This window comes from Lepidochelys kempii, chromosome 1 (genome assembly GCF_965140265.1).
Source record: "Lepidochelys kempii isolate rLepKem1 chromosome 1, rLepKem1.hap2, whole genome shotgun sequence".
Lineage (NCBI taxonomy): Eukaryota > Metazoa > Chordata > Testudines > Cheloniidae > Lepidochelys > Lepidochelys kempii.
The window spans coordinates 260,580,831-260,594,243 of record NC_133256.1 but is presented as its reverse complement, the minus strand read 5'-3'; the positions used below and the strand labels follow the sequence as shown (position 1 = coordinate 260,594,243).

The following is a 13,413-nucleotide window of genomic DNA, read 5'->3' as shown; positions in this document are numbered from 1 at the left end:
GCAACTGATCAGGCAACTGAATCAATTATTAAGGGAATTTTTACAAGCAAAGCAGCCCCTAATATTAAAAAAAAGTTACAAAAAAAAAAGAATTTAATGGGCATGATCATGGCACAAATCTTAGAAACTGCAAACCGAGCTTATAGTCTGAGAGAGACAGAGAAGGAGAGAAAGCAAGTGAGACTGATGGTAACAGCGGTACAGGCCGGCACTAAGGGAAATGGCCGGGGAGGAAGGGGCCGTGGACACGAACGTCCGGGCTCGCAGGAGAGACAACTGGGTTGCAACCAGTGTGCCTTGTGTCGACAAGAGGGACACTGAAAAAATGAGTGCCCAAAAAGGAAAGAAAAGGGGTGTGCCTCTATGATGGCGATGGCGGAACAGGAATAGGGGTGTCAGGGGAGAGGGACCACCCTACCCCTGGAACCCCGAGTAAAGATGCGGGTGGGAAGCTCAGAAATAGATTTTTTAGTGGACTCTAGAGTGGCATGAACTGCCGTAAATCGACCCCTTCAGTTGCCAGTAGCAGATTCCCTTACCGTGGTGGGAGCCACAGGCAGGGACACCAAGTGCCCAGTGTATGCCCCAGCAGAATGCGCTTTGGGAAACCGAACTATATCCCACAAGCTGGTATACCTCCCTGAGTGTCCAACACCTCTGCTGGGACGGGATCTGCTTTGTCACCTTGGTGCCACCCTGCATTTTACTGAGGATGAAATAACCCTTACCTTACCCCCTGAGAATGCATGGATCATGACCCTTGCAGTTGAGCCCTCAGCCATGCAAGCCCCAGAATGGAGCCTGTGGGAAGACCAGGTGTACCCCCTCGTGTGGGCATCAGGGATCTCAGAAAGGCCACCCACCAGACCCCCATTACTATTCAGCTCATACCAGGGAAAGGCCCAGTGCAAGTAAAACAGTATCCAATCAAGAGGGAAGCCAAAGAAGGTTTACAAAAAACTATAAATCAATTCCTAATGTATGGTATTCTCCGGGAATGTCAGTCAGCCTGGAACACTCTCATTATACCCGTACGGAAGTCTGATGGCATGTATTGGCTGGTACAGGACCTAAGGGCAGTCAATGAACGGGTTAAGACTCTGCACCCTCTTGTCCCTAACCCGTATACCTTATTGGCTTCTACAGGGGGACAGTATACCCATTTTTCAGTCCTCGATCTGAAAGATGCTTTCTTTACCATCCCAGTTGCCACCCCGTCACAGGAGATCTTCTCCCCCACCCTCTTTGGTCAGGCTCTGGCCAGGGACCTAGAGGAGTGGGATAATAAAAAGGCCCTCCTTCTGCAGTATGTAAATGATTTGTTAACTGCCACTGTGGGCCAAACCCCCTGCCTTAAAGCCACCGTGAGCCTCCTGAATTTTATTGGACTCCGGCGATATCGGCTAGCACGAAGTACTAGTACCTCGGGTTCCACATACGGCAAGGGGAGCATCAGCTTTCAAACGAAAGGAAGGAAGCTATCTGTCAAGTTCCTACCCCAAGTAATTGTAAGCGGCTCAGGGCATTTCTGGGTATGGCAGGCTTTTGCAGAATATGGATCCCAGAGTTTGGACTATGGGCTAAACCCCTGTACGACTGTGTAAAAGGAGCAAATCATGACCCCTTCTATTGGACCCTAGAGGCTGACAGGGCATTTAAAATTTTAAAAAAACAGTTAATGGAAGCCCCGACTCTGGGCCTGCCGGATCTCTCTAAGCCGTTTCAGTTGTATGTACATAAACAAAACGGGGTGGCCCTAGAAGTGCTCACACAGCTGTTAGGAGCATGGAGACGTGGCTTATTTTTCTAAGCAACTGGATCAGGTTGCAAAGGGTTGGCCGGCATGTTTACGGGCACTTGCAGCTACTGCCCTAGTGCTTGAGGAAGCCGAAAAGCTAACATTGGGAGGGATTATGCAAATCTATACTCCCCATATGGTCCGAGCCTTACTGAATGCAAAGGGTGGGCTCTGGCTCACCCAGGCTCGGAATCAGGCTAAGCTGTTAAAGAACTCTGAAGTCACCTTACAGCCTTGCCCCTCCCTTAACCCAGCCACCCTCTTGCCAGAAACAGAGGAACAGAAACATGACTGTTCAGAGATCATAGATGTCCAGTACTCCAGCCGTCCGGATTTAAAGGATGTACCCCTCCCAAATGCAGATTATGAGTGGTACACTGATGGTAGCAGTACTGTAAAAGATGGGCAAAGGAGGGCGGGTTATGCTGTTGTGACCCTCCATGACACTGTGGAAGCTGAAGGTTTGCCTGCTGGGACCTCTGCCCAGCTTGCCGAACAAATAGCCCTGACCCGTGCACTTGAACTGTCAAAAGGAAAGCGGGTCAACATTTTTACTGATTCAAAGTATGCTTTTGGTGTGCTGCATGCTCATGCTGGCCAATGGAAGCAAAGGGGAATGCTGACAGCCCAAGGCTCCCCAGTCAAGTACGGGCCCCAAATCCTCCGGCTCCTAGAAGCCATACAACTTCCCTTGGAAGTGGCGGTGGTACACTGTAAAGCCCATCAAAGGGAAGACCAAGATGTGGCCAGAGGTAACGCCCGGGCAGATAGAGAGGCTAAGCACGCTGCCACCCTGCCATCCCCTCAGACTGAGAACGTCCATATGCATGCCCTTATCCCATCAGTAGGGGAGCTTCCAACCCCTCAGTACTCTGGGGAGGAGAGACAGCTAACTGACAAACTCGTTCTCCAGGAAAAGGAGGGATGGCTCCATTCCTCAGAAGGGAAGGTCCTCCTACCAAAGGGCCTGATTCGGCCGGTGCTGCAAAAACTACATCAAACCACTCATGCTGGCAGGGAAGCACTTATCCAGCTAATGGCAAAATACTTTATCACTTCCGGACTCCGACCCCTGGCTGCCCAGGTACAGGCAGACTGCTTAGTCTGCCAAAAGAATAACCCCCGACCGGGACATCCTGTGCCACCAGTTGCCCTGGAACCCACTCCGGGCCCCAGACAAATGTGGCAAATAGACTTTACTGAGTTTCCCCGGACCCAAGGGTTCAAATATCTCCTTGTTATAGTGGATCGGTTCAGCGGATGGCCAGAAGCCTTCCCATGCCGTAACTGCACTGCCAGAACAGTGGCCCTCAAGTTTGTTAAGGAGATCATTCCTTGCTTTGGACTCCCCTGGTGGATGGAATCTGACAACAGGACACACTTCACGTCAAAAATCATTCAAAGCATCTCACATGCCTTACAGATCCCCTGGAAACTCCATACGCCCTGGAGACCGCAAGCCAGTGGTGTAGTGGAGCGGACCAATCAGGCCCTTAAACGGCATCTCTCAAAAGTGTACCAAGAAGCCTCACTGCGATGGCCTGATGCTTTGCCCCTCATCCTACTTCGTATCCGCGTTCTCCCTAAGGGTCGATTAGGGCTTAGTCCCTTTGAAATTATGTTTGGAAGGGCATGGCCTATGAATAGCACCCCAGTTCTGTCAGGGGAATGGGAGCTGGGTGATGGTTTTTTTGTCTCAGTATATGTGTTCCCTGTCTGCTGTTCTCTTGTCTCTTCACAGGTATACAAGGATTCCCAGCCTCTCCCCTGGGACTCTCCCGTCCACTCCTTACAGCCCGGTGACTCTGTGCTTGTTCGTACCTGGAAAGATGAGCCTCTCCAGGAAAAGTGGAAAGGACCCTATACCGTCCTGCTGATCTCCCATACAGCGGCAAAGATCGAGGGACACAAGAACTGGATCCATCACTCTCGTCTGAAGGCAGTACCTGCCCCCTTGTCAGCAGGACAGTGGACTGTCCAACCTGCTGACTCCTCATCTAGTGACGATCTCGGGCTAAAGCTACTGTTTAAAAGACACAAATAGTGGGCACCTTAATGCTAAAATGGGCCCACCCAGGTCCTGGAGACCCTGGGTTGGGAAGACTCTGGTGATAATTAATTGGGTAACATTGTTATTCTCTGTATTGGTATTTCCAAACCGTGCATATCGGGAGCATAACTCCTTTGTTTCGCTTGCGCACCAAGTTGCTACTTTAACAAATCAGACTGATTGCTGGGTGTGTGCTCCAACCCCACTGTCCCCCAGAACGGGAATGCCCCTTGACATGCTGCCCCTGACCCTAGCAGAATTAGCCGCCACCAAAGAGCAGGAAAGAACGGACTCGCCGTTCTGAAACAAGACCTCTTTACAGCAAGCCACCTATCAGGACCAGGAGTATTCAGTTGCAATACTCACTGAGGGTGTATTATGTTTTACCCGAAACCAATTTAATCACTATGGGCGTCCTGTGGGAAAGAGCTCCTGTGTTATTACACAATGGGCTAATAAGTATTAAATAAAGACCAAAAAAAAAGGTCAGCTGTGTGGGTGTAATGGTTCCTCCCCTTTTAAAAAAACTCTTACAAATAATCTTACCACAGAAAAAAGGTTTAGAAATATAACTTGCCGTCCAGTTAATATCTCCAATGCAGCAAGCCAATGGTGGGTTTGTAGTAGTCTCTATGGCAAGTGTAATTTAAACAGCACAATTAGAAACACTCCCACTTGTACCCGATCAAAAAAATGGGATGCCCTCTTAGGGGCATATAAACTGTTTAAAAAAGCAGCCAAAGCAGCCTTAATTATCCCAGGAATCCCCTTAAAAAACAGTCCTTACTGGGCCCTATAGGGTCACTGTTTTGTATGTGGTCAAAAGGCTTACAAGGTGCTGCCAGCCAACGGAACAGATAGCTCTTATATAGCTCATGAAGTTCCTCATCTGTCAATAACTGCCACACTGCCCAAAGGCAAGATTAGAAATGCCCAAAATACCTCTGTTAAGTCACAAAAAAAGACCCTGCGGCGACTGACTACAGCATTAAAGGGCAATATAAAAAATCCCCTCACAACCCAGAAGCTTGTAGGGTGCTCTGTACTGAGAATAGCGCCACTGTTTACTGGGCCAGCCATGGCATGCGTAGGCCGCTATACTGTAAGGCTGCAAATGGTACTTTAAAAAATTGCCTTAAAGTTAAAAAACTTGGTTAATAATTTAGAGTCAGCAATAAAAACATTAAATAAAAAAAGGTACAGCAGCTCAGGACCTTTTCCCTCCAAAACAGGCTGGCTTTGGACTATCTCTTAGCATCCCAAGAAGGGGTTTGTGCCCTCGTCAGGCCCCAATGTTATGTATATATAAATAATAGCAATGATAAAATCTATAAAAAGGTGGTACAGCCTAAGGCCCATGCCCGAGCCAGAGCACAGGTTGCCTATACTGCCCCGAGAGCAATTGGTTGCAAACCTTGTTTTCAGGCTGGGGTTTGTCGTTTTGGCTTGGTGGTTTATTTAGCCTGTTATTAAAATTTCTTTTTTCTGTATTGCTTGTATTACTGGTATTATGCTGTGCAGTCCCATGTGTCAGGGCCCTTTTGCAAAAGTTAATAAGTCATTCTCTTCAGGGCTTTCACAAAGTGCTTATGCAAAATCCTATTGTAAAAAAATAAGTAGCCCAAGTGAAAAAACTCAGAGCCAAGGCTGTTGAGTGTTCTCAAAGGCGGGAGTTGTTGGGGACACTGGGGCATGGCCACTAGGTAACTCGAGAGAATGGAAGACCACGAGTGTCGATGATGCCCCCTCGCACTAGGCCCAAGTGTCCTTGGCCCCCCCGCCTGAAGGCACTCGCAGCAGTTATGCTAAAAATCTGCAACAATATGTTGCAAAGTCAAACTGCCTGAAACTAAACAAGGCCAAACAAAGCAAATATAAAAAAACAATGCTGAATAAAGCAGCTTTATATATGGTTTAACAAATAATACAAAAAACAAAAAAACTAGCTAGTAACTATATAAATACTTAGGGCAGCTTGCTATTAAATAAATATGCTAAAAATATATATATATAAAAACCTGTGTAACTTCCTGCTCTGTGTGCAGGATTTAAAATTCTATTCTCCCTGTACCTTCTTTGCAGCTTCAAATAAACTTTTCTGCTTCTCCACCCCATTGTGATTATTGGGTGACGCACACCGGGCAACGAACCTTGCTATTGTTCGCCTCTGGCACTGGGTGCCGGCAACACTCGGGTGAAAGGACCTGCAGGGTCCAGGTCTCAGCATAACTGACAGGTTGTTCCATCACAACCACACATATCCAAACAGCAAAATATGGATCCATGTCTGTCTCCTCCTACCTTTTCTATCTCCTCCAGAAAAGCATCAATGAAGTCTCTGGTAAAGCCTGGATCCCGGGTCTCCTTGTGCTTCTTCACAATCTCTCTTAGGATGTCAAAGCTATCAGCATAGGGTTGGAAGATGTTATGATGAGGCCCAGGAATATACAACAACCAAGGCATCATGTTCAGAATCTAGGACGGAAGAGACAGGAGAGGAAAAGCATTAGATAAGAAAGGCAGTTCTCAGATACTCGGCGGGGGAAGAAATGGAACTGGGATGGAATGTTCCCAACAGGCCAGCTCCCCGACTTCACACTGGGTAAATGTTTTGGAGCTCCCTACCTTGCTCCCTCCACCATGCAATACAATGTGTTCTGACCAACATTGTCTGCATGTAAGTTAACCATCTGACTAACTGCCCCTGTGAGTAAACACCCTCCTCAGTTCAGACTCATTCTGTTACGGGCTGTTCCTAGCCTCCCATCCGCATGACAGTGGCAACAGGAGAACAGTGAAAGAATGGAGGGACAGGGGAAAGATTACTGTTGAGACTTTTCTTATTGTTTCAAGGCTCTAGGGAGATTTTAAATGTTACAAATACTGGCCCTGATGCTGCAGTCCTTACTCAGGATAAATGTCACTGACTCTTATGGGCTGGGCTCATATACCTTTTTTTTTTCTCCTGAGCTATCTATTGAGTGTGATGGCCAAGGGCCTGTAAGGCGGAGTTCCCTTGAAGGGCTGGTTTTCTGGAGGAGAGGAAAGTCTCTCACTCGCCATTCCCTGATCTTGGTTGTACTAATGGGATAGTTAATTCTTTTGTAAGAATGTGTGTGTGATATAGAAGATAGTAGTAAGATCCAGTCTGAAAGTCAGCTTCTTGCAAAAATCACATAGAGCAAAGTCACTTGTGTTCCCAGTTGGGAGAAGGTGGGAGGTTCTGGATGCCTTCCTTCCCTAAAAATATTCACAGAGTTCTCTTACTGTATTGAAAAGCATTGAAGTCGGGGGTTGGTTTTGTTGTTGTTGTTGTTTTAAGTTTTAGATGTTCTGTTCAGAAAAACCCTTACAAATTAGGAAACTTCTCTAAACTATCCCAGGCCATCAGTTCATCCAAACTGGGCTGGAAATCTCCCGATAACAAGCCCTCCTTAGAATTTCCTGTACACATCTCTTGTTGACCAAGAAATACTAAGGCTATGTCTACACTACGCAGCTTTGAGCGTCACGCTAGAGGCGTGCAGTGTAGCTGCTGTTTGTCGGCGGGAGAGAGCTCTCTTGCCGACAGAAAACTTCCACCCCCAAAGAGTGGCATTAGTGTTGTTGGCAGGACACACTCCTGCTGACAAAGCGCTGTTCACACCAACGCTTGTCGTCAACAAAACTTTTGTCTTTTGGGGGATGTTTTGTTAACACCTCTGACTGACAAAAGTTTTGTCTTTCACGTGCCAGTGTAGACAAAGCCGAAGAGACCAACCTATCTCCAGGCATTTCAGCAGTCCCACTTCCTGCCCCAGCTGCCTCTAGAAAATGCAGAGGAACACAAGGGAAATAGCCATGTGCAAACCCTAGCCAGAAAGCATTTGACGGGTTTCAGGAGATTTCTGTTTTATCCAAACTGGTTCATAATCCCTGCATCAAAAGCACCACGGCACCTTTGTCTAAAACACCGTATGGAGTGTGAGCTCTTCATCCCCCTCGGACCCACCCAGGCAACCAAGAGGTTTCATCTTTACTGACAATCAGATTTTTGTGGGCTACCTGGGACATGATTCCAGCTCCTATATTGAAAGCCTCCTCTATCAGATGTAGCATCCTCAGGAATTTCTCATTGTTGTACTCAAAGCGGTTGCCAAAAGTGAGGGAGCACATCACATTGCCGACGGCACTGTTTATGAGGAAGCGTGGATTGAAAGAATGGCCTGAAAAAGATACAGGAACCAACCCAGGAAATTAGGAGGCACACCAGGATCGCAGCCTGCTGCTACATGGGGATGTACTCAACGAGACCCTCCAACACCACAGGAAGTGGGAAATGCACTGCACCTTGCTATTTAGCTGAATCCCCTCCACAGTGGCTGGATCATCTTCACATGGAAACCTCTCTTCCTCCTCCTCTAGAATTGCTCTTCCCTCCAGCTCCATGTACCCTACTCTTGAGAGCACCCCCCTTCCCTGCTTTATGACTAGAGATATGAGAGTTTCCACTCTCCCAAACATACCATCTTTAGAACTGAACGCAGAGCATAGATATCCAGCTTCCTCAGTCACGCGCTGATCCAGGGATTTCTTCCCCAGCCCAAAATTCCTCAAGGTGGAGAGTGTGAATCTCCTCAGCTCCTTCCAGCCACGGCCATACCTTGCCATCATTATCCCTGCAGGGTTTCAAAGAAATACTAGTCACATAGCCACCTGTTCCCCCCACCCCTCCCTGCTGCTTAAATAAATGGAAAAGGGTTGGTTTTGTTGTATTGATTTACTCTTTTTAGTTAATTATTTCCCCGTTAACTGTGCCACTGTACACATGGCTCATGACAGTGATACTTGTGGGGAGAAATGGGCTTGGGTCCCTTGGGAAGCTGTGTGAGCTAGAGCAATAGTTCCCAACACCGCTCCATGGGCCAGACTTCCTGGTACTTCCGGTTTTTGTGACTCTAGGGGCTGTCTGTGAAACAGGTTTTCAAATAAAGTTTATAATGCCAGATGGCCTTTGAGGCTCTTGCTGGTGGCATCCATTTTGCTGAAAAGCAGAGCCATGTTGTTTGTGCTCCCCAAGAACTGATGTGCATGGAGGAGATGGGAAATTTGCCCAGGACTATGAGAAGCTTTAACTGCTCGAGGGACACTTACCTTCACAGTTTTTTCTATAGCCCAAATGGTCAAATAAAGAAAAGGGTGGTCGATCAGCAAAGTCCTCTGATCTCTGGACTAATGCTTCCTTTACAGCTTCTAACCCATTCAGCACGACCACATTTTTCCATCCAACCTGAAGAGAGAAGATCTTTCCAAACTTCTCAGTGGGCTGTCAAGTAAGAGAGAAAAGAGAAAAAAAGAAAAACAGGATTAAAAATTAAAAACAGCTACACAGGCTGTAGCTTAAAATGAGAGACACTGTAGCATAGTCTGTGGCAAGCAGAGGGCACAGGGGCTTTGACTGCAGAGTGCTTAATCCCTGCAAGGCTGTCGACCCAAGAGGGAATATGCCCAATTCTGGTAGGAGGGATCTAGCTCAGCACCACGTTCTCATACCATGCTGTGCGGATTTGGGTGGAAAGGCAAACAGTGTCCCTCTCCCTGGCCACTTTCATTTCCCAACTGCTATTTGTCCATAAAGAACATTGTTGGGTTTCAAAGTACTGTCTCACTGCACCAATACTCAGCTGTCCATTAGCCTGGTCAAAACTCAATTTCCAGATAGCGGGAAATTTTGACATTTTGAAATTTGTTTCCAGTTAGAATCAGAATGAAAACAAATTTCCCAGACATTGAAATTTCCAAAAAAGTTCTGTTTTGGAAAGTTTTTGTTTCAAAATGTCATTTTGAAATCTGGACGTTTGGATTCTAATGCTGTTTTGTTACATGGGGCTTTTTTATTTGCATAGGATTACATTTTATCCATAACATGTCAGTGGTAATAGCGCTCTGAATAGTACTGCTACTGATGTGTTACGAAATAATATAAAAATAATTAGAAATGAAGAACTCGGAAACAAACATTTTCCAAAGTGAACACATTTTCCCTTCAAAAGGCCACCCCCGGGGAATAGTCATCAAAACCAGCATTTCTGGTCTAAAAACCGGTTCAATGAAGACATTCCCACCAGCTCTACTGTATAGCTGTGTATGGGACCCATTGCTAAAGTGCTGTAATTCTCCAATTTACACACACTTCTTGGGAGGGTGCGTCCAAGTCCTAGTTTAAGGGCCCAAATGAGGAATAAGGCACTTACATGGCTGCTTTCTCAACTATTAGAGTAGTGCAAACTAGTGTCAATGCTTTCTTTATGTTAACATTTACTTTAACAAGTATAGTGAACGATGCAAACTGGTTTACAGTTTTGATGTACATATGGTTCCATAATGTATTACTGATCAACAATTAACCACCCACCTACAGTGAGAGGGGGATGTCACAAGTTCATATGATGAAAATTGGTGATTTTTTTTGCCTTGCTTTTATTCTGTTTAGCTTTTCTCCTTTTATAGATTGAAATCTTCCTGCAATGCAGTAAATAATAGGTGCAGTTCAGCTGCCACACAAGAACCAGAAACTGATCTGGCATGGCTGCTATTCACCAACCCTCTCTGCCAGTCAGTGAAAGGCATCTGTCCCTCTGGCACTTACCTCTGTTAAGGCAAGACGAGGACATTGGAAATTGATCTGCAGCAAGTTCCCAATGAAAGGGAAGGAGACAGGACCCGGAGGGTAGTTGTTCCATCTCTTTCTGCGCTTCATGTGATCGAAAAGCAGGATAAAGACAGCACAAGAGAGGCCAAGTGTTGTGAAGCTGTTCCAGAGGGATGGGAGCTGGGACCCGAGCCAGGAGAGCAGTTCCATTGTGTCTCTCCTACCTCACTCTGTCCCCCAACACGTTTTTCCCTTTCCCCTCCAACACTTTCCCTATTCCTGTTTCACCTTCTCCCAGTCTGTCTTTCTGTTTCTTTCTCCTACTTTCCCTCTCTCACTCTCCCCATCTCTCTCTTTCTTTCCCTCCGTTTTTATCTATTTTGCTAGCTATTCTATTCTAGTCACGCCCTCTCTTCTAAGAATGAAGTGCCATAAGCCTACACAGGACTTTACAAATAGCAAAGTGCCGGGCTGTGTAGTTATTGTTTCTCTTCAACTCCTCCCCAGACCTCATAGGAGTGGTGACGAAGGTGTGCCTGTCCTCACTTTACGCAAGCCATAATTTTACACAAAATCTGTAGGAGGAGTCACAGCTGGGGGCCGATCTTGTGATAGTTGGAGCCAAAAAATGTACCGGTGAGGACTCTTGATTCCCTCCCACTCTCTCCACTTCAGCAGTAGAATTATAGCAGGCAAATTAGCTAAAAAGGAAGAGGTTTGACTGGCTTTGTTACCTCTGACATCAATATCTAGGTTTTTTTTAAACAATATATATATCTGCTCATCCCTGTGGTATCTAACCATCACAGTAGCACTACTTAAGAAGCATCTGAGTTTTCCATGACTGGAATTATAACAATTAGACATCAATCATTAAGAATTTAATTACAACCCACTTTCTTCAAAATCATAAGAATATAAGAACGGCCATACTGGGTCAGACCAAAGGTCCATCAAGCCCAGTATCCTGTCCTCTGACAGTGCCCAATGGCAGGTGCCCCAAAGGCAAGTGATCCATGCCCTGTCACCCAATCCCAGCTTCTGGCAAACAGAGGCTAGGGACACCATTCCTGCCCATCCTAGCTAATAGCCATTGATGGACCTATCTTCCATGAATCTATCTAACTCCCTTTTGAACCCCATTATAGTACTGGCCTTCACAACACCCTCTGGCAAGGAGTTCCAGAGGTTGACAGTGCATTGTGTGAAAAAATACTTTCTTATGTTTGTTTTAAACCTGCTACCTATTAGTTTCATTTGGTGACCCCTGTTTTTGTATTATGAGAAGTAGTTAACAACACTTCCTTATTTACTTTCTCTACACCAGTCATGATTTTATAGACCTCAAACATATCACCCCTTAGTCGCCTCTTTTCCAAGCTGAAAAGTCCCAGTCTTATTAATCTCTCCTCAGATGGAAGCCGTTCCATAACCCTAATAATTTTGTTGCCCTTTTCTGAACCTTCTCCAATTCCAATATATCTTTTTTGAGATGGGGCGACCACATCTGCACGCAGTATTCAAGGTGTGGCCATACCATGGATTTATATAGAGGTAATATGATATTTTCTGTCCTATTATTTATCCCTTTCTTGATGATTCCCAATATTCTGTTCCCTTTTTTGACTGTCACTGCACATTGAGTGGATGATTTCAGAGAATATCCACAATGGCTCCAAGAATCCCTTCTTGAGCGGTAACAGCTAATTTAGACCCCATCATTGTATATGTATAGTTAGGATTATGTTTTCCAATGTGCATTACTTTGCATTTATCAACATTAAATTTCATCTGCCATTTTGTTGCCCAGTCACCCAGTTGTGTGAGATCCTTTTCTAGCTCTTCGCAGTCTGCCTGGGACTTAACTATCTTGAGTAGTTTTGTATCATCTGCAAATTTTGCCACCTCACTGTTTACCCCTTTTTCCAAATTGTTTATGAATATGTTAAATAGGACCGGTCCCAGAACAGACCCCTTGGGGACACCATTATTTACCTCTCTCCATTCTGAAAACTGACCATTTGTACCTACCCATTGTTTCCTATCTTTTAACCAGTTACCAATCCATGAGAGGACCTTCCCTCTTATCCTATGACTGCTTATTTTGCTTAAGAGCCTTTGGTCAGGGACCTTGTCAAAGGCTTTCTGAAAATCTAAGTACACTATATCCACTGGATCCCCTGGTCCACATGCTTGTTGACCCCCTCAAAGAATTCTCGTAGATTGGTGAGGCATGATTTCCCTTTACTAAAACCATGTTGACTTTTCCCAACAAATTATGTTAATCTATGTGTCTGACAATTTTGTTCTTTATGATAGTTTCAACCAATTTGCCTGGTACTGAAGTGAGGCTTACTGGCCTGTAGTTGCCAGGGTCACCTCTGGAGCCCTTTTTAAAAATTGCTGTCACATTAGCTATCCTCCAGTCATTGGTACCGAAGCTGATTTAAATGATAGGTTCCAGATGACAGTTAGTAGTCCTGCAATTTCACACTTGAGTTTCTTCAGAACTCTTGGGTGAATACCATCTGGTCCTGGAGACTTATTATGTTTAGTTTATCAATTTGTTCCAAAAGCTCCTCTAATGACACCTCACTTTGGACAGTTTCTTAGATCTGTCACCCAAAAAGAATGTCTCAAGTTTGGGAATCTCCTTCACTTCCTCAACAGTGAAGACTGATGTAAAGAATTCATTTAGCTTGTCCTTATCGTCTTTGAGTGCTCCTTTAGCATCTTAATCGTCCAGTGGCCCCACTGGTTGTTTAGCAGGCTTTCTGCTTCTGATGTATTTAAAAAAAGTTTTGCTATTACTTTTGGAGTCTTTGGCTAGCTGTTCTTCACATTCTTTTTTGGTCTTTCTAATTATATTTTTACACTTCATTTGCCAGAGTTTATGCTCTTCTCTATTTTCCTCATTAGGATTTATCTTCCACT

The 13,413-nt window shown here is 45.4% G+C and overlaps 1 protein-coding gene across 1 annotated transcript in view; it reads right to left on the bottom strand.

Moving 5' to 3' along the window:
- The window catches only part of LOC140904901 (cytochrome P450 2D15-like), a 35,564-nt gene extending 24,383 nt beyond the window's left edge, over positions 1-11,181 (bottom strand). Inside the window, exons 1-5 of the mRNA XM_073327257.1 lie at positions 10,477-11,181; positions 8,982-9,153; positions 8,354-8,506; positions 7,893-8,053; positions 6,150-6,323 (exon numbers count right to left, since the gene is read on the bottom strand). Coding sequence (XP_073183358.1) covers positions 6,150-6,323; positions 7,893-8,053; positions 8,354-8,506; positions 8,982-9,153; positions 10,477-10,689 — 873 coding nt within the window. The 5' untranslated portion in view covers positions 10,690-11,181. The remainder of the gene's footprint in view (positions 1-6,149; positions 6,324-7,892; positions 8,054-8,353; positions 8,507-8,981; positions 9,154-10,476) is intronic.
- Positions 11,182-13,413: the final 2,232 nt, after the last annotated feature.